We start from the raw sequence: 22128 nt of genomic DNA, 5'->3' as shown, positions 1-22128 counted from the left end.
ATATATATATATATATATATATATATATATGATAAATTATTGGATCACTGCTGGCCTTCACACAAAACACTCAGAACTCAACCTTTCCATCATGCTCTCCTCAAAATAACTTTTCCACCTGAGGTGTTTCTGCAAAAAAGGGAATCAATACTAACTAAACAACACATTCCAGTTCTTACCAATGGCAAGACTACACCTTTGCAGATTTTAAGGGATTGTTCGGCCAAAATTTTAATTCTGTCATTATAATTCTGTCAAATGTAATAATCTGTACCTTAATGTTGTTCCAACCTGCATGACTTTTATCCTTTCAGTCACTTCTTACTTTCATAGCATCTTCCATACAATGGAAGTGAATTATGACTGAGGCTGTCTTTGACGAGGAGGAGGGCGGGGACAGGCCGTGAGTGCACACGGCCGGCCCCCAATTGGGCTAATCAGCCGAGGAGAGGGATAAAGCCGAATCGGATGCAGCAGCTCGGGAGAGAGAGAGCCACACGCAGCTGCCATGTGTGTTTATGTCTTTTTAAGTTTTCATTAAACATTATTTTGATGGTTCATCCAGTTCCCACTTCCTCCTTGCCAGACCTTTATCTGTTACATTGTCATTCTGTGTTTCAATGAAAAAAGAAAGTGATTCTTTCTTTTTGAAACAGCTTGAGGGTGAGTAAATGATTAAAGAATAAATGATTAAATAAATGATTAAATGAAATGATTAAAGAAACTCATTTTTTGGGGTAAATTATCCTCAGATTTATAGACAAATCTTGCTGAAGCAGGGCACTGTTGTTCTCCATCATTGCATTCATTGTAAAGGCTCACAAGTTTTTGAGAGCATTATGACTGACTAAAGATTTGGTCTGGGGTTTTTCTGCTTTTCTGTTAGGGTGTTGTGGCCGTTTCAGTTTAACTCTGCTCTGCCTGCTGCTGTCTGGCTTGTAGCTCTTTTACCTCACCCAGTATCTCTCCTGCTTCTCGCCAAGAGGAAATGGCTTCATGTAACAACCGCTCAGCTGCTACCCTCCTGCTCTCCCAATCCAGAGCTTCACTAAGGGGAGAGTCTGTACTCTTCAAGCCTTTGAAATGGGGTGAGTTACAGATCCAAAAAAAAGCAGGGTCTGTGGACCTCAAATGGGGCGAGTTTGAGCCAGTGGAAAGAGGGGAGTCTGAGCATTTGATGTGGGTCAGATCAATACATTTCATATGGGGTGAACTTGATACTTTAGAATCAGGTGAGTCAATGCTTTTGAAACTAAATGCACTCTTGGAATGAGACGATTTTGATGCTTTAAAGCGAGGCGAGTCCTTTGATTTTACGTGAGGCGATTCCTTCCTACTGGAACCAGGTGAATCTTTTGCCCTTACTGAGGGTGAGTCCATGCCTTTACTGTGGGGAGAGCTTTGTGAGCTTGAGCCCTTCGAGTGTAGGGAGTCAGAGCCCTTGAGATGGCGAAGTCGGGGGGAGTCAATGCCTCTTAGGTAGGAGTAAGATCCCATTCTGCCCCTATGGGGCTCCAGTTCCTGGATCTCAGCCAGTAGCTCTTGAGTCATCCGCAGCCTCTGAGTGATCAGGTCCTGAAGGTGACCTATGGTACTCTGGGCCGGTGTTGCCTGGAGCCCATTCTTCTTGGCCGGTTTTCGCTCTCCTCGGGACAGAGTGTCATCCATGGAAGAACAGCGGTTGCGGCCCTGAGCGAACATTTTATTCCCACTTTGAAGGATGTGAGACTGGTTTTCATGGCCCCAAGAGAACTCACTACAGCGGGGCAAGCTGCTGGTTTTCACCTTGCTTTCTGTAATGGAGGCTTGTGGCCTGGACACATCAGTGCCAGCTCGTCGACGGCCAGGAGCCAGTTTATGCAGGCTGACCTGATGGTCCTTCATCCACACATCAAGCATACATGCATCCTCCTCATTCACCAAGTCCAGTGTCAGCATTCTATCAGAGGAGGAGGAGGCCTTAAACAAGAACAAAATAAATACCATAAACATTAATTACCCAGTTGAACTTCACTAAACAAGTCAGTCCAACAATAATAACCATTGTTGTCCACCATATTATAAGACAAGCTGTTGCTTTTTTTCTAATGGATGTCTTTAGAGTGTTTGGATAGTTTAAAATGGAAATTTACAGAAATCACATAAAAATGTGGCAAAACATTGTTGCACTTACAATAGTAAGGAACCCAGAGTGGATACACACAGTTTGTTTGGTTGCTTTTCAAGTCTTTAAATGAATCTTGAGAAGTGCATGCAGTGGATTAAACTACACTGAATAAAGTGGTAAATCACAATTGTTACCTCAAGGATCTTGCTATTTAACCCATAAAAAATACTTTCGTTGATATAACCTAAATTGTCAGGTAAATTTGGTCACGTTAAATCAAATGTTTTAATGGAATAAAACCAGTTAATTGATATGTGTCACAGTTTGTCACCTTTCTGTTCATAAGGGCTCTTATTTTCATATAGTAATTATCTTCTGTTATTAGTTTACCCCATACTACATTTCCCATGTTACACTGCCCTCATCACAGCCATATGTTCCCCATCTTCCTCATCTGTTCCCTATTCCCTCATCAATCATCAGTTTGTATATATACCCTCTCGTTTCTCACACTCTTTGTCAGTTCTTATGTTAACTTGTATGTTCTTTAGATCGCAGTTAATGTGTTTTTGATATTGTTTGGTTTGTTGTGTAACTCCACGTTGTTTGTATAACCTTAATCACCTTCATTAAAAAACCTGCATGTTGATCCATCGTCTCCCATCTCAACTACAAATCATTACAATATGTTACCGCATGAATAATGCTTTTTTTAGGTTGCACCACAAAATGTTTTACAGTGTGTCAGTATTCAGTCTCAAATAAGCCCATGTAACATCGCTTAGGACACCAACATTTGCTCCAAGGTGTATTAATAAAATTGTACATTTCCAAATGTATTCAGGTTACAGTATGAGATGACAGTGACCAAAGAGATCAAAGTATTATACACTGTAAAAAGTGGTACCTGCAAATGTTTCCATAAGGACTTATGCCTGGATTTACTATTCTGCTTTGTTTGTCTAACCTAATGTATTCAGGTTGATGCAGATATGTTAAATTATATTTTTTACTTCAATAAAACCAGTTAATTTAGGCATGAAGCACATTTTTTAGGTTAAAGTTTTTTCAGTGTAGTATATGTTTTAGAAACATTAGGAATAGTTCTGTTCATTTACACTAATGTTATCAGCCAGCCTAGATGAAATCTGTGTGCACAACATTCCGCACAAAACTCGAAGAATTGTGACATGACAAGTTCTATGCTTTCCCTACCTCTTGCATGTTTGTTTGTTTATTTGGCTAATTTCATGTTTTCAGCCACAAATAAGAGTGTAGAACTCTCCACTCCATTTAATACATTTTACTACTGAGTCACGTGACACCATGCAAGGGTCGTATGTGTGAACAGTGATCTCTGCACATTTTTATAGTTTTTAATACTTTTTGTATCATAAACCGGTGAGATTCGATACACCCTGTTCCATAACTGTTCTATGAAGACAATATGTCAAACAATTAAAAATCCTTGGGCTCTGGATACATTAAAAGACACTTAAATGCTCAAGCTGATACCCCAGACAGGGCCGCAGACCAGGGAATCAGTTTGGACTGTGCAGCGGGAGAGATTCAGTGTCAACTGTCGAGCATGTCGGCAATGCTGGAGAAGGTCGTTGCTGACTTGGAGGATCTTGCTGTAATATGTTGATCGATCACTGCCATGGAAATTAAATTCTCTGGAGGTGGTTACAAGAGTGTCGGCTGTCGAGAAATGGATAGATTATCTGGAGTCACTGGAGAGGGAATTAGCTGCTAACAACCAAGGTAGTCTTGGACCCTTGAGACCTTGAGAATTGTAGCCGGCGAAACAACGTCCGAATTATTGAAATTCCTGAGAGCAAAGAAGGCCAAGATATTAAATTCTTAGAGCTCTTCCAGAGTCTGCTCGACATAGCAGGCCACAAGCTGGAAATCAAGCGAGCTCACAGAATTCTGGCTCAGAGATCCGCTGAGGGAGACAGGCCCTGATAAATTCTGGCCAAATTTATGATATCATCTGATAAAGATCTCGTGTTATGCGAGGCAAGGAGTAAAGGAAGGCTCTCTTGGAAGAACCACAGCATTTTCTTGTTCCCATACTTTGCAATTTCGACAAGAGAGAAACATGATCGAAGGAACGCAAGAAACAGAAGGTAGCTTTTGCACTGATGTTCCTGGCCAAATTGAGAATAAATACTTAATGCACATGTTTTTCTTTTTTCTGTTTGTTTGGTTTGGGGGGGAAGTTCAAGGTTTGAATGTTGCACTAATGTTGGAATGTGGTCTTTACTATTTTATTTTTGACACACAATCTATTTTTTCCTAATATTTCTAAATGTCAAATGCTAATATGAGTGGATTGTCTCTCACCACGTGGAATGTGAATGGGTTGGGGCACCCCATAAAAAGAAGGAAGGTTATTTATTTTCTAAAACATAAGAAATATGATATTATGTTTTTTGAAGAAATGCAGCTTTCCACACAGGGAGCTGAAACATTTGGGAGGATATGGGGTGGACATGTTTTCTTTAGTGCTGGCTCAAGTAAGAGCAGGGGAGTCATTACACTGATAAGTAAACATCTACAATTCAAATGTCTCAAACAGATTCATGATAAATTAAGAAGAGTCATTATTGTTGATTGTCATTATTAGGGCAACGGTTGATTTTGGATAATATTTATGCACCTAACATTGATTATCAGGGCTTTTTTATAGGTCTTGAAGGGTTTTTGCAAGCCGCTGGCACCCGTCATGATATACAGTGCATCCGGAAAGTATTCACAGTGCTTCACTTTTTACACATTTTGTTATGTGTAAATTTTGCTTATTCCAAAATTAATTAAATTCATTATTTTCCTCAAGATTCTACAAACAATATCCCATAATGACAATGTGAAAGAAGTTTGTTTTAAATCTTTGCAAATTTATTAAAAATAAAAAACGAAAGAGAATCACATGTACATAAGTATTCACAGCCTTTGCCATGACACTCAAAATTGATCTCAGGTGCATCCTGTTTCCAATTATTGTCCTTGAGATGTTTCTACAACTTGATTGGAGTCCACCTGTGGTAAATTCAGTTGATTAGACAGGATTTGGAAAGGCACACACCTGTCTATATAAGGTCCCAAATTTAACAGTGCATGTCAGAGCACAAACCAAGCCATGAAGTCCAAGGAATTGACTGTAGACCTCCGAGACAGGATTGTATCAAGGCACAGATCTGGGGAAGGGTACAAAAATATTTCTGCAGCATTTAAGGTCCCAATGAGCACAGTGGCCTCCATCATCCGTTAAGGGAAGTTTGGAGCCATCAGGATTCTTCCTAGAGCTGGCTGCCTGGCCAAACTGAGCGATCGGGGGAGAAGGGCCTTAGTCAGGGAGGTGACCAAGAACCGGATGGTCACTCTGACAGTGCTCCAGCGTTACTCTTTGGAGAGAGGAGAAACTTCCAGAAGAACAACCATCTCTGCAGCACTCCACCAATCGGCCTGTATGGTACAGTGGCCAGACGGAAGCCACTCCTCAGTAAAAGACACATGACAGCCCACCTGGAGTTTGCCAAAAGGCACCTGAAGGACTCTCAGACCATGAGAAACAAAATTCTCTGGTCTGATGAAACAAAGATTGGCCTGAATGGCAAGCATCATGACTGGAGAAAACCAGGCACCGCTCATCAACTGGCCAATACCATCCCTACAGTGAAGCATGGTGGTGGCAGCATCATGATGTGGGGATGTTTTTCAGCTGCAGGAACTGGGAGACTAGTCCAGATTGAGGGAAAGATGAATGCAGAAATGTACAGAGACATCCTTGATGAAAACCTGCTCCAGAGTGCTCTGGACCTCAGACTGGGTCGAAGGTTCATCTTCCAACAGGACAACAACCCTAAGCACACAGCCAAGTTAACAAAGGAGTGGCTATGGGACAACTCTGTGAATGTCCTTGAGTGGCCCAGCCAGAGCTCAGACTTGAAGCCGATTGAACATCTCTGGAGAGATCTGACAATGGCTGTGCACCGACTCTCTCCATCCAACCAGATGGAGCTTGAGAGGTACTTCAAAGAAGAATGGAAAAAACTGCCCAAAAATAGGTGTGCCAAGATTGTAGCATCATACACAAAAAGACGTGAGGCTGTAATTGGTGCCAAAGGTGCTTCAACAAAGTATTGAGCAATGGCTGTGAATACTTATGTACGTGTGATTTGTTTCGTTTTTTATTTTTAATAAATTTGCAAAGATTTCAAACAAACTTTTTTCAAGTTGAACAGCCATTGCAATCCATTTTGGAATAAGGCTGTAACATAACAAAATGTGGGAAAAGTGAAGCGCTGTGAATACTTTCCGGATGCACTTTTATGTTTGGAGGAGACTTCAATCTTTTGATGGGCTCAATACACTGACAACAACACTGGCGCTTCACACGATGTGAAAAATCTTGGTCTTGCAGATATCTGGGGACTTTTGAACCCATCTGGTAGGGACTATGCATTTTTTCATCAGTCCATAAGATTTATTCTAAAATAGAGTCCCTCATTTCATCTGTTTTTGATTGCTCAATTGGAAACATCTTAGTCTCAGATCACACCCTGATGTGTTTAGAGGTGTTGCCACATATGGAGAAAACAAAATCATATATTTGGTGCTTTAATGTATCCCTTTTGCAAAATCAAGAATTCCAACAAATGTAAAAGGCTGAAATCAATGTTTAATCCCTTTTGCAAAATCCAGAATTCCAACAAATGTTAAAGGCTGAAATCAATGTTTATATGGAGACTAACTGGTCCTCAGTATTTTCAGTAGGTGTGGCTTGGGAGGCAGTTAAGTCGGTTCTTAGGGGTCAGATCATACAGTATGCCTCCTTCATCAAAAAAACCAAAGCACAATTCGTGGAGTTGGAAGGGAATATTGAAAATGATGAAGCAGAGCTGAATCGCCGAATATCATCTAATGGCCTCGACTGAAATACTGAATATCATCTAATGGCCCGACTGAAATACTGATATAATAGAGTTTTGGCTGTTCAGGGCAAGACAGTCATACTTTAAGTCCGGGGATAAAGCAGGGAAGCTTTTGTCTAGATATATAAAGCAGAGAGAGTCTTTTTCTACCATTCCCTCATTAAAAATTGTTAGTGGTGAAATATTTACCTTAGCCATTGATATTAATAATGCTTTTAAAGAATTCTATTTTGATCTTTATAGTTCTACATCTTTGTCTACTGATGAAGATATTATAAACTTTGTGAAACCATTAGATCTCCCTAAAATGACGATTGAGGAAAACAATTCTCTTGATTCTGAGATAACCTTGGCGGAGCTTGACGACGTAATTAAGGTCTTACCTACTGACAAGTCTCCGGGACAGATGGCTTTGCTGCTGAATTATTTAGATCTTATGCTACAAAACTGGCTCCACTTTTGTTAGAAGCATATACAGAATCATTAAAGAATGGAAAGCTTCCGCAAACCATGACACAAGCCCAGATCAGTCTGATTCTTAAAAGGACAAAGATCCAAGTGAGTGTAAGAGTTCCTGTTCAAATTTCCTTAACCAGCTAGACGTAAAAAATTAAGTCAAACATTTTGGCTAACCGATTAATTTATAACATCTATTATACATATAGATCAGGTGGGGTTTATTTGGGGCCACAGCTCTTCTGATAACATTAGGCCTTTCATCAATATCATGTGGTCAGTGGCAAATGATCAAACTCTGGTCACTGCCATCTCACTGGACACTGAAAAGGCGTTTGATGTGGTAGAATGGGATTATCTTTTTAAGGTTTTGGAAATATATGGGTTTGGAAATACTTTTATTGAATGGATTAAGTGACTTCATAGACACCCGGTAGCAGCAGGTAGCAGGATTAATTTCAGATTATTTTACTCTGGATAGGGGCACCCAGCAGGGTTGCCCACTTTCCCCATTATTGTTCTGTCTTACCCTGGAACCAATAGCAACCATGATAAGAAAGGAGGAGGATTTTCCTGGGGTAATGGCAGGGGGTTTGGCACATAATCTTTTGCTTTACACAGATAATATTTTATTATTCGTCTCTGACCCCACTAGATCTATGCCTTGCCTCCACAGGATTATTCATTATTTTTCTAAATTCTCAGGTTACAGAGTCAATTGGTCTAAATCCGAAGCTTTGGCTCTGACAGCGTTCTGCCCAGTAACGGCTTTTCAGCAGAGCGTCTTCCAGTGGCACAAACAGGCCATTAACTATCTGGCATTTTATTTCCAGCAAATTTGTGTGATTTGATTTAATTTTGACCCTTTAATAAAATGTTTTTTGAGTGATGTGAGTAGGTGGGCTTCATTACATTTATCTATGATTGGGAGGTTAAAGTTATTAAAATGAATTATATTCCAAAATTCAACTACCTGCTACAGTCTATCCCTGTAGATGTCCCCCCTCCTCTTATATTTGATAGCATAGCAAAGTCCTTCATTTGGAATAGTAAACATCCCAGATTACATTTCAACAAGTTACATATGCTGATTGACAAAGGTGGGCTAGGCCTACCCAAGATTTTGTTTTATTATTATGCATTCGGTCTCAGATGTTTGGCCAACTGGTTGCATCCACCTGAGAAAGCACCTCCCTGGTTTTGTATTTAACAGGAAGCCCTTGCCGCTATTTCACCATTGCAAAGCCTTTCTATTAAACTAACCAGAGAAGTTAAGTCACACCCCATTATCTCGCAACTGTACTATTTTTGGGAGTAGCATACACCCCCTAAAGTGGCAGATACTCTGGAAGTGGTGATTACTGCTTTTGGAAAAGGTCACGAGGCATCGGTGTATTACCCCTGTTAATTCAGAGTCTGGGGGACAGATCTTCATCTTCTCTCAAGAGATTATGGGAGAAAGATTTAAATTTGGTATTGGAGGAAGGAGTGTGGGCTAGGAATCTAAAAAAAAAAAAATCAAGTCTATATCTAGAGAAGCAAGGATCAGTCTAATGCAATTTAAGATTTTGCATCGATTCTATTGGACCCCCTCTAGATTGTATTGGTTGGGTCTTAAAGACACACCCACATGCTGGCAGTGCCAATCAATAGATGGGAACACAACACATGTTTTTTTGGGGATGTGTTAAGATCCAAGAATTTTGGTTGAGGGTTCAGAGCTTTATGTGTGAGGTATTGGACACTCAATTTTCCTTTTGACCCAGACTCTGTATTCTGGGTGATGTGACGGTTGTCAACATTGGGGACAGATAGTTAAAAATGTAGTCAAAAATTTGACTATGAGTCATGATTGGCAGAACAGTAATCCTCAGGGAATGGAAGTCGGCTGGGGCACCCTTGTTTAGGGAGTAGTGCGGGGAGATGGTCGGTGTGGCAGTGTTTAGAGAGATGATTTTTAGAAGGCTGGGGAAATGGGATTTGTTTGTCAGGAAGTGTGGGAAGGGGCTGTGGAGAGAGATTTGTAGTTTAGTTGGGTATGTGTATTATTGATGTTGTTTGAAAGAATATCTTTTATGTTTTTTATTTATTATGTTCTAGTTGTTGGTGACCACAGTAGTGCATGTTTGTTTCGGGTGGGGATTTTCGGGGGGAGGGGTTTAATGTGAATAATTGATTCTGGATTTTATGTTGTGTTTGTATGTTTTATGATTTGAAGCAATAAAAAAAAAATTAATAACAAAAAATAAATTTTACTACTGTATGTTTAAATCCCTTCCAGAGAATTCCACAGATTTTCCCTCAAAACGAGCACAGAAAATGCTTTAAAAAAAGCCTGCAGACTCCGTCTGGGCTCGGTTATCATTTGTTATCACATTCAAATGAGAATTTTCTGTTTAAATTGACCAAAAGTGTTTTCCTCTATTCTGATTTACTGTTTTCACAGTTTTTAAAAGATGCTGTGCAATGTCATGGTTCAATCTGACTCATTTGTCAATTGTCTTTATTCCATAAAATATGGCCATAAAAACCTTCATCAAAGTTTTCTGTCTGATATGACCATCAGTTGCAGTTGTTTTATTAATAGCTGCATATCAGATTATTTTCTAATGCATCAAACAACAACCTATTGCCCATTAGTGTATTTCCACTGGCACACAACAGTGTAAATAGACAAATGTCCTCAGACTCAGTCAAAGCATTAAAGCCACCCACCACAGCCATAAGATGACCTCGCGTGGGCAAACGACGCCCGAGTGGGATCCTGGCTCGATCGCGTGTAGGGTGTGCCAGAAGAATCTCCTCAATCATGACCTACAGAGGCAAAAAAAAGTTGAAGTAAACTAGAAATGCGATCACGCACACCATATAGGCTTGTATTAACACAGTTTTTTTAGCAGCCTTATATGGATTCCAATTTTCACACAACAGACTTAAATGGCATGAAGAGCTATGTAAAGAGTTAGAAAGTGTTAATTAGTCTCACTTTCATCTTATCCAGAAGTTGTTAGTGTGAAAATGAATTAGCAGATTTATAAATAGTGGTGTGATATACACATGTTGCTAAATTCACACAAGTGAATTTCAAGTAATGCAAATTGTGGTTATTTATTGGAATCAAGACTGTGTGAAAGCCTTGTTTCTCCATGAAATCAGGCTGTAGCCAGACCTATAACTACAGCAAAGTGTGTGTGGGAGTGCCATCTGAGGCTGAGACTGGATTCTAGTAGATACAAGACGCTAACGTGAAAGGGTATCACCTTAACTGCGATTTTGCAAAGAAGATTTTAGTGTCAACATGTAAAATTGTTGTTCGATCCCAGCCCTTTCAGCTTTTAAACTTAAAATCTACTTGACTTGGGGATAATAAATGTAAGCAATAAATGTTTGGTGTTGGAAAAAAAAGGATATTGTGTTGGAGAAGACTGCAGGAGGTTAGAAAAAAGCATTAATCATCAAAAAATATTTATTTGTATTTGAAAAGTCTGTGCTTACCTCATCCAGAGCATGGTTCTTAGCTCTGGTAATAGCTGTATTTAAAACATTGATCCAAGATTCCTTTTCCTCTGGACTCACAGCCAGAAATACGAGATTGGAACTCTAATGGAAAGAAAGCCATTTTAATATAACTAACATAGCCCTTAATTCCATGGTGATAGTAAACCTATTGTACTTTTTTAAGACAGTCTTTTCCCAAAAATTATGTACTATAAAAGAGTATAATGAAAAATAAATATTTTGCACCATAAAACGTAGGGTGAATCGTTTGTCAAAGTCAAGATAAAGCCTTATTTTCTTTGTAATTATATTTTTTCATAATGTGCATGAAAGGGACAATATCCTTTAAATATTAGAGTTGTTAGAAAAAGATAAAAATTATTGTATTTTTTTCTTCATTTATATAATTAATGTTTTATAATAGCACTGCACACTTTAATATCTACAACAATGAATTTAATACAGCAATGTTGTTGATTAATACCAGCTGTGTTTTAATGCGCAACCTTGTAATCATGTTGCAGTTAATTGATCCATAAGTGTCCCATTGTTTTGTATATCAACACCCTTGCCAGTGCCCTAATTCGTGTTCATGACATAGGGAGCAGGCAAGTGAGATGAGGCACTCTCTGTAACTTAGATTCAAAACTCCCTTCCCAGTTCAAAAACACCAATTAATGAGACTTTGTTGCAAAAACCATTTGCTTCCGAATCTAAATGGTTGAGATGTAATTAAACAAAACAAATAATTAAACTAAAGTACATTACTACTGTTTTTGATATTATAAGTGAGCTTTGGTTCATTCTTAAAATGACTTCAGGAAGCAAATGAAAAAATTATGCTTTGACCGCTCTTAAAGAAGTACACTGATATTAATTGTTACTACTTTTCTTGTTTTTGAGTGTTTCTTGTTTAAAATGATTACCAAGAAGCAAGCATTATGGTATATAACGTTTAAATTGAGTCTATTTTTTTTATTTATAATATTATTTAAGGCTCTTTTTTCAAGCCTTGTTTTGTTCTTACCTTGTTCCCAGGTTGGTTGCAGCACAGCAGGGTGAATTTACTGTGGTTCTTCTTGCTGTGGCTCTTGGTCTTTCTCAGTTCCTCTGAACGCTCGTACTGTGCCAGGTCAAACACTTCATGAGTCTTTCCATCATTCTTCATCTGGACAGAAGAAGAGCATCAGCACACCGTCACAGGCCATCACCAGGCCTGAGGGTACATGTCATTTCTACTATTAATTGACAGGATCTGCTGCGCTTTCCCAGACCCACTGTGCAGACAACAGTGATTCATGGTGGGACATATTGACTTTAGCTCGAAGGACAGCAATAATTAATGCTCATGCTGTGAGTTCACCAAGCGCTCAATTCATGCAGGCAGAACACTAAACAAAATTACAATAAAATGTAGACACAAGCATTTATGTTTAAAAAATATACAATAAGCATATGTACCCTTGATGGTATAAAAAATAAAAGTGATAGTTTCACAAAATAAAATGTAATCTTTTACTCACTCTCATGCTATTCCAAACACTTATGACTTCAGAGGTAGTCAAAAAATGTATGTATCCACATCGCATTTAAGGTGTAAAAGCTTAATTTTTTTTATTCAATCTGTGCCAAATACAGTAATACAACAGGAAAATAATTATCACTGGTGCTTTTTTTTTTTTTCATCAAAAATCTAGACAGATGTCCAAACGGTTTCGGTTAGTTCAGCTCCTCCTCTAATTATCCAGCCAGTGACCCATCTGTGAAAATGCCTCATTTTAAGACTAGTCAATCTCATTATAGCTGACTGTTGTGGAAAAGTGGTAAATTTCACTGAACCTGAGAATAAAAAAGCCCACAGTGGGATTTCAATTCCCAGTGAGACACAATGAGGGTCACTAAGGTTTCTTCTGAGATGGCCATAAAACTCAATGCAAGAGATATTGAGTTGTAATGTCACAGGGATAGAAAAAGGATACAGGTAGACATTTTGGGTTAGAGTTCTGTATGGTTTCTAGGCATTCACCATAGCAACCAAAATGCACAACAAAGGAATCTGGTGTCAGTGAGCTTGAAATTAAAGTAAAAGATCAAAGTGATGCATGATCACAAACTAAACAGCAAGCACAAGTAAAGCGGCCTGTTCTTAATATCTCTAGCTAACTGAACAGAAATATTACTCCATAATATCATATTCTGATTGTAATAAGGTCATGTTTGCAGACATGTTACAAACCACTTATTAAGGGCGGTTGCGGTGTGAAGCATTTGCATGTGCCCCCCCCCCCAACAATACCTCGGAATCTATGCCTCTGCCACTTACATTCCCAATCAAGAACAAGATCCAGGTAAAAGTTTCCCTATAAACTACATATGGCCCAAGGTAGTCTGAGTAACCTCACACCTTCAGCTGGTCTCCTGGGGTCACACATTTAAATGTGAGTGAGTGCACACTCTGAGAAATAGCATACTAGTGATGCTAATATGGGGCAAAATACCCCTGGAGGAAAAGAGCCTCTCTTCCCCACATCAATATTTCACTCTCCCACTATTGGCACAGCACGTTCCCAGCAGGGGGCCCTCCTGATCTCTGGATTAACCACTTCCAAAAATAACCCACAAACCAACCCTCTTCATTTTGACAACAGTAACTCCATCCACAACAAAAATGTAAGGAGTGCTCCAATTAATTTTACATTCACTTGATGTTTTTTATCCAAAAATCCCAGAGGATTTTCTGAGTAAGGCTGATTTTCACGGCACTGTGAACAGGTATTTTATAAGGCTGGGTTCTTTCACTTTGCTTTTGCCTTACAACCTTAAAATCACTCTCACACTGCCAGGACTACATTATAATGCAGTGGTGCTCTATTCAAACAGGGGTTTCCTATTTCTGGACATATCACATGTGAGTGAGCTGATTGGCTAACAGATAACAAGTTCAAAGAACATATCAGCTTGCACCATTCAGATTTGCATGCCTAAACTTAGTCATATAGTCATGCATAGTGAGGATGGCAAAATAAACAGGCTTTTATCAACTTTTAAAATGCAGAAGAAAACACTTAACGTATCTTTTCTTGTTGGCATCAAAGGCTGTGCAGCCATTTCTACAGAATTTTGCCACAAATGCATCAGTCACTTGGAAGCAAGCCAAGTAATGTAGATGCCAACATGGACAGGTTTCTCGACATTCCATTGTCCTTGAAATTCGTGAATAAAATCTAGCACAGTAAAAGCGGTTGCCCAGTTTTAGTTCTACTACAACCAGGGTCAGAATTGAAAGGGGCCTCATGACAAAAATATCCCAAATTCAAAATATGGGGGTAAGAAATGCTCCAATAAAGGGATAGTTCACCCCAAAATAAAAACAGTCTCATCATTTACTTACCCTCATCCCATGCCAGATGTGTATACATTTCATTCTTCTGCTGAACACAAACAAAGATTTTTAGAAGAAAATCTCAGCATATTAATTGCAGGTCCATAGTGACCAGACCTTATCAGATAAACACCACATAAAAGTAATCCATAAGACTCCAGTGGTTTAAGCCATATCTTCTGAAGCAATATCACAGGTGTGGGTGAGAAACAGAACAATATAGAAGTCCTTTTTTACTATAAATCTCCACTTTTACATTCACATTTTGAAAGTGAAAGCGGAGATTTATTGTAAAAAAGGACTTAAATATTGATCTTTTTCTCATCCATCTGGAATGGCATGAGGATGAGTAAATTATGAATTTTTATTTTTGGGTGAAGCATCCCTTAATGAATTCTTCTATCGAAGCATAGATAAACATGTTATTGAACAAGTTGATGATGATTGAATTTATGGTTAAGAGGTAATGCATTCTCAATCTAATTTTTCATATTGAGAATTTATTTTAATTGATTACTTACATTTAAGAATTTGGCATAAAAGATGACACTGTATATTCTTATTTGGTTAGAACAAAAATAGCTTTTAAAAAGGTATGAAGTGCCACTGAAAATCAAAGCCAGGTGGCAAATATTTCCTCTTATGGGAAAAGTTCATTTCTGACACTGACTACAACTAAGAAGGAATTAAAGGTGGAAAATAGATTTGATGAATCCCCTCAAATCAATGTTGAAATTCTTTTGTTATCTGGTTATTGGTGTTATTGAACCAACTTTCCTAAAATAGGCATAATTTCAATAAACACCTTAACCATATCGGGCCTTTTAGAACACCCCTTACCAGGTAAAATCCCTGTAAAGCACAGCCTAAACTAATGGCTTATTGTTTGATTAATATAAGATATACAGGTCATACAATGCATATGTCATGGACATTCAATAATCAAATGTCTTGAAAATTATATAATTTGGGAAATACTGGCACATTTACAGAGATGTCTGTGCACTGTGTATAAGTAAATCTTCAGCACATTTAAATGTGATCCATTTACACATGTGATGGTCAACCATGACCATCACCCTGGATAAAGTGAACTTCAGGGTATAAATTATTTACACCAGACATATAGAGAGAGAATGAATGGAGGCACTTTCAACAGCTATAATTGCTCAGCTGCCTACTTGTACAAACTTCAAGTGATGCACTTGGGAGTCAGAAAGGATTGTGCAGTCCATAGCTTGTGTTGCATGAGGGGTGACTTACTATTCTATATGAGTGAGAGCAATTAAAGAGTTATGTTAAGTGACATCACTCTAGCAAGGACAAGGCTATTTTGAACACTGAAGGAAAGTCAAACGCAGGAGTATCACTGTCAGTACTAGACAGCCTTGGAAGACAATACAAAGAGCCTGAAAGCTGCAATCACCTGAGGACAGTCCTGTAGCTTACATATTAAGACTAATACAACCTGCTGACATTGTATTCTGATACTATAAACAGCTTGGTTGGCTGACTGGTGGATAGATAAATAGAATAGTGACGGATGGGAGAAGATATTTTCATATAAAGACCTACCCTCAGCTTTTGAAAATGTGATGACCTTTTTAATTACTATAAGTATGGCTATAGAATATGTAATTTTTTAATGTTCTTTAAGAATATAAGATTATCAAATAGTCTTCAAACCAAAGATTAATATTATTTTTTACAATCTAAAACTACAAATTTTATTTTATGTACTTAATTAAGAAAACAAAGTTCCATAACTTTGCAAAAGAATAATACTTAAATGAAGGTACCAACTGCATCAAAGTCAAGCCCAGTTTACAGGCAAATTCATGTTTGAATAATGTACCACAATGGGAACCATTCACATTTGTTAAGCTTCACTTCATTGTAACAAAGTATTTCTTTGTGTGTGAATTTTGAATATAGTGCGGGGAACAAATGTCCTCACAAGGATAGTAAAACTTGAAATCACCAACATTGTGGGGACCAGCCAACAGCCCTTGAAGGTAAACCAATAAAAAAAAATTGTCTTTTTTAAATTTGTATCCCTTTTTTATCCCTAAATTGGAATGCCCAATTCCCATTACTTAGTAGGTCCTCATGGTGGTGCGGTTACTCAGCTCAATCCGGTGGCGGATTGTTGTGCATGACAACATGGGGTAACCTCCCAGCATGTGGAGGCTCATACTACTCTCCGCAATCCATGCACATCTTACCACGAACCCCATTGAGAGCGAGAACCATTAATCGCGACCACAAGGAGGTTACCCCATGTGACTCTACCCTCCCTAGCAACCGGGCCAATTTGGTTGATTAGGAGACATGGCTGCAGTTGCTCAGCACAGCCAGGATTCAAACTTGTGACTCCAGGAGTGGTAGTCAGCGTCAATACAAAAATATATTTTTAAAACAAATTATTTTATTAGTCATTTATAAAAGGTTTATTTCACTGAGTGGCACTGAGATTCGGACAGGATGGGAACATTAATTTAGATTAAAGGAAAACTGACATTAATTATTCCACTAATATAAATTAAATATAGTAAAGCAATTATATAGAATAAACTGTGCCCTAATTGCTAAGGCTATTAAGATCTGATACTTTTAGAGTACAAGGCATCACTATTTCTGTTCATGGATAACCTTAAAGATAAAACGGGTATGTCTGTTTCTCTACCACTGTCAAAACAAAATACATGGGTGCAAACTCAATTGGTTGCAGGAACATTTCATATACACACACTGAGCACTTTATTAGGAACACTATGTCCTAATAAAGTGTCCAATGTGGTTTTCTGCTGTTGTAGACCATCCACCTCAAGGCTCGACGTGTTCTGACATTCTGAGATGCTATTCTGCTCACTAAAATGGAACAGAGGGGTTATCTGAGTTACCGTAGCATTTCTGTCAGCTCGAACCAGTCTGACCATTCTCGGTTGGCCTCTCTCATCAACAGGGCATTTCTGTTCACAGATGTTATTTTTTATTTTTTGGCACCATTCTGAGTAAACTCTAGAGACTGTTGTGCGTGAAAATCCCAGGAGATCAGCAGTTACAGAAATACACAAAGCAGCCTGTCTGGCACCAACAATCATGCCACATTCGAAATTACGGAGATCAATTTTTTCCCCATTCTGATGGTTGATGTGAACATAAACTGAAGCTCCTGACCTGTATCTGCATGATTTTATTCATTGCACTGCTGACACATGATTGGATGATTAGATAATCGCATGAATAAGTAGATGTCAGGTGTTCCTAATAAAGCGCTCACTGAGTGTAGGTGATGACATGATGTGTTTTATTTTTTGTATTATTGTTTTTTGCGTTTTTCATAGCATGCCATTGGATTCAGGGCCAAGAGGATCCTTAGGGACAGAGACAGGTGCAGCTGGGTTTCCGACCTTTATATGTAAGTCATAACGTTGCTCATCAAAAACCACAGCTGTGTGAATGAGGGATGGGTGACTGCTTTAGCAACTCTGAAAACCATTTACGTCACTTTAATGAGAAAAAGCAGGGCACTACTGAAGTGCCCGTATAGTTTCCTATGATGATATGCTGTAATGTGACGGGTTTGTGAAAGTGATGAGGGCCTAAAGGCAGTGACAAAAACAAGCTGCTACACTTCCATGAAAATTACAACCATTCCTCTGCACATGTTTCAAGTAAACAACTAATTCAATTTGAAAGATTTGTTGTTCCTACAATAAAACAGAAATTTAATTCTGAGGAGCTCTTCGATTGGCATCTAATTTCATTAGTTGTTAGCAACTTTCAGAACCTTTAGGGATCTATAGTATTTGCTGTTGGTACTGACACAATATCCATGACACAAGGCAAGCACAGGCAATATTGATCGTAACCATTAACCTGTTTCAGAATCTACACTAAGAAAAGCTCTGTATAATTTGCTTCACAAATGGGTTTCAATTTTAATTATTTATGAAATATACGTTGGAAAATTACAGCTCATCAAAGGGATTACTTTGATGATGTTGCAAGAGCATACCCTTAATATAAAGAACAGGGTTTTTTTTTTTTTGGCAAGCATTCAGGCCCCAAGAATGTTTGACTATATAATCGTTGTAGTTTATGTAGTTACATTTTGCTACCCATTCACTTGCATTGCGAGGACCAACAGAGCTGAAATGTTCTTCTTAAAATCTTTGTTTGTGTTCAGCAGAAGAAAGCCATACACATCTGGAATGGCATGAGGAGTAAATAATGAGAAAATAAAAATGTTTGGAGGGACCATCACTTTAACTAATGCATTAACTAATGTTAACAAAGTATACTTGAAAAGTGTTACCCATTTTATTAGTTAAATTAAGTAATTGAAGTGACAGAACTGTATGAACACCTTTAATGAACATAATACAACAGTTTGTTCTGATTGGATGAGCAGCGTTCCACTTGGACACTTCACTATTTGTATTACTCCGCTTCTTTGTGTTCGTGGATTACCGAATACCGGTGGAAATTTTTATTCATTGTTCGTTTTGATTTCATTCACTGATTCGTTCAGTAAACATTTCTGGAAATTGTATATTTACTCCAGTAGGTGGCAACAAATAAGTGTCTTTAATGTTATGAGTGAGTCATTCAATCTTTTACACAACTGATTTGTTAAAAAAAAGATTCACTCACCACCAAAACAATGGAAGTGATTGAGAACGATTCATTCACTTAAAATATTTGTTCAAAACACTGATTCACTTGTGAACAAAACACATTTACATTTATTCATTTAGTAGATGCTTTTGTCCAAAACGACTTAAAAAATTAGGAAGGATACAACACCACTAGTTAAGTGCAGACAGCAAAATTGTGCTTAAAAGGCTACTTTGGTTTCTTTTGGAACTTTTTTGCTGGCGGGAAAAAAAATGCATGAACTGATACATTTTTGTCTGAAACATCAGTTATTAAGGTCTAATCTTATTTACCTGTTTGTTGGAACTTTTATAATTTTGAATAAAAGCGAGATCGTGCCTACAGCCGAATTACAGCGTGCTGATATATGGAACAACAACACTCTTAAGTTGCTCATCAAGATGCATTATTTGAAATTAGAGTCTAACTTCTGCATAACTCACCTCTTTTTCAAATATGTACAGATGATCTCCTTTAAGCATCACAAAGCGGTTTCGCCATCTTTCCCTGAATATCCCTTTGCCACAGAACCTGCGTATCCAGCCTACTTTGTCCGGTTGCGATGATGGCTGGTTGGCATCTTGAAGACCCTGAATGTTGCAAGAGTTACCCAGTTAATGTGTCAACTGTCTTACATAATACTGTTGTCCAAACAAATCTCTCACACTGCACCTTTAAAATAGATTTCTTTTGGCGATATTAGCCTAGTGCCGCTGCCACGGTCTATAATTTAGAAGAAAAAAGTAACCCTTCAAAATGCTTTACTGTCCGTTTGGGTGTGGTTAATTAAATATTAGGTTAATTGGAATGAAAGAGCACATCACCATAGGGGTTACTACGGCACATACTGTATAGTGCATGGGAAGTGTAACCGGTAAATATGGAAGACTTTAACATTCCTTATCATAACAAAGGAGATAACAAAATTAATTTACACGGATACATTTTTTTAATAAAATCAGTGTAAAAAACAAACAAAAACACGCTTATCTAAATGCATATAATGTATTATATTCAGTCCACGTGTAATAGAAACGGGTTTATTTTCACGTATAGCTACAACACATTTCATAGAATCATAGTATAAAATTCTCACCCGTTTGATCAAATGGCTTTTCTTCATGCTTTTCCTTTAATGTGTCTCTTCCGATATTCCGCGCTCTGTCCCTCTTTTTAGAAGAAAGAGGTATATTTTTGCTTGACTCTTAGCTTCCTCTTTATTATAAATTGCTCTCTGTTCCGTGCAGGTGTTCTTGTGGATGGGATGAACTGCTAGTTCTCAGGTCTTGACTGCCTGTCTACATTGACGATTTGCAAAACGCGGGCACAAGCTCTCCATTGGCTTGGGTGACTCCCTGAGATGCTGTTGCTTGCACTGAAACAGATTGGTGGGGGTTATTCCCGTTTATAGAGCTCGACTGCTACATCTATTGAACGAGCACAGCTGTCAGAGTGATGTCACGGTACATGTTGAGAGGTTCAGGCGCTTTCTCTTTTTCTCATTAATCTAAACACATTGCAAATCAGCTTACTTCCACGGTAACGGATACAGTTATTTTTCAGTGATGTATGGCCAATAAATGTATTTAGCTTTACAATGTGATTTCTTAAAATGAAAAGTATATACAGTACTTTCAACAAGGAAATAAAATCACTTATCTTTTTATTTTCAGTATATGGGATGCATAACATGTCCATGATAATGGTTTAGTCAATATCTAGATTTTAGGATCAAATTTACATGAATGTATAAGGGAAAGTGTATATTTTAATACACTTAATACACAATTTTAAATAATAATAATAATAATAACAATTTTAATCACCCTTCACTATTTAATTTTAAATAGTCCTGCAGTGTTACAAAAGATTTCTTTTAAACCCTTGTGTTGTGTTTGTTTTTTATTGATTCGAAAAAAAAAAAAAACAATCCTCGAACAAGACCAGAAGGCAGGGCTGGACTAACGTTGACCTTGCCAATCATAGATAAATGTAATGAAGCCTACCTGCACAAATCACTCGAAAACCTTTTTATTAAAGGGTCAAAATTAACTTCAACTAAATCGGACAAAATTTATGGGAATAAAATATCCAAATACTTAATGCCCTATTTAGGCCACTGGAAGGTGCCCTGCTGAAAAGCCGTTACTGGGCTGAACGCTGTCAGAGCCAAAGCTTTGGATTTAGACCAATTGACTCAGTAACCTGAGAGCTTAGAGAAGGAACCAATAATTAAATGGATACAAGGCATAGATCTAGTGGGGTCAGAGATGAATAATAGAATATCATCTGAGAAACACCAAATGGCTTACTCACTCCAATGTTTTTATGAAGGACAGTGCTTGCTTGGGGCATAAAAATACTTTGCGGGCATCCTTAATATTTATACTCAGTTTGGCAGGGAACATCAGTGCAAAAGCGATATTCCGTTGAAGTCTGGGAACAAAAAATGTTGTGATTCATCCAAGAAAGCTTTCCTTTGCTCCTCGCGTAACACAAGATCTTTATCGGATGATCTCAGGAATTTGGCCAGGATTGATCGGGGCTTGTCTCCCTCAGCCGATCTACGAGCCAGAACCCTGTGAGCTTGCTTGATTACCAACTTATGGCCTGTTATGTCGAACTCAGGAAGAGCTCGTCTAGGAATTTCACCATATCTCTGCCCTCCTCATGCACAGGAATCCCAACAATTCAGATGTTATTCCTGCGGCTCCTATTCCCAATATGTTTTGAAAAGAACATGTTCCAAACCAACACTGGTCGCAAGTAACTTCAGGTAATTGATCCGCTTCTCAGCATCTGCCACTCTTGTAACCAACTCGAATTTTGTTTCCATCGCCGTAATCAATTGACGTATTACGGCGAAATCTTCTAAGTCAGCAACAACTTTCTTCAGCGTCACAAACATATTGGACAGTTGCCATTGAATCTCTCCCACTGCACCATTCAAATCGAGTCCCTGGTCCGTAGGCCCATCAAAGGTTTCAGCTTGAGCACGTAAGTGTCTTTTAATATCTCCAGAGCCAGAGGATTTTTAATTTCTTGACATATTGACTTCAAAGTGCAAATACGTAGCAGGGTGT

The 22128-nt window shown here is 38.3% G+C and overlaps 1 protein-coding gene across 1 annotated transcript; it reads right to left on the bottom strand.

Moving 5' to 3' along the window:
* LOC127620147 (pleckstrin homology domain-containing family O member 1-A-like) lies at positions 1-20684 on the bottom strand. The gene is made up of 6 exons (XM_052093260.1): positions 20142-20684; positions 19489-19635; positions 12029-12169; positions 10999-11103; positions 10219-10317; positions 1-1959 (listed from the first exon to the last, which is right to left on the bottom strand). Exons 1-6 carry the CDS (start codon positions 20166-20168, stop codon positions 907-909), a joined length of 1572 nt encoding a protein of 523 aa, XP_051949220.1. The 5' UTR covers positions 20169-20684; the 3' UTR covers positions 1-906.
* Between the last annotated feature and the right edge of the window lie 1444 nt (positions 20685-22128).

Source organism: Xyrauchen texanus, chromosome 26 (genome assembly GCF_025860055.1).
Source record: "Xyrauchen texanus isolate HMW12.3.18 chromosome 26, RBS_HiC_50CHRs, whole genome shotgun sequence".
NCBI classification, from domain to species: domain Eukaryota; kingdom Metazoa; phylum Chordata; class Actinopteri; order Cypriniformes; family Catostomidae; genus Xyrauchen; species Xyrauchen texanus.
Note: the sequence above shows the minus strand (reverse complement) of the source record. Positions and strands in the feature narration are given on the sequence as shown.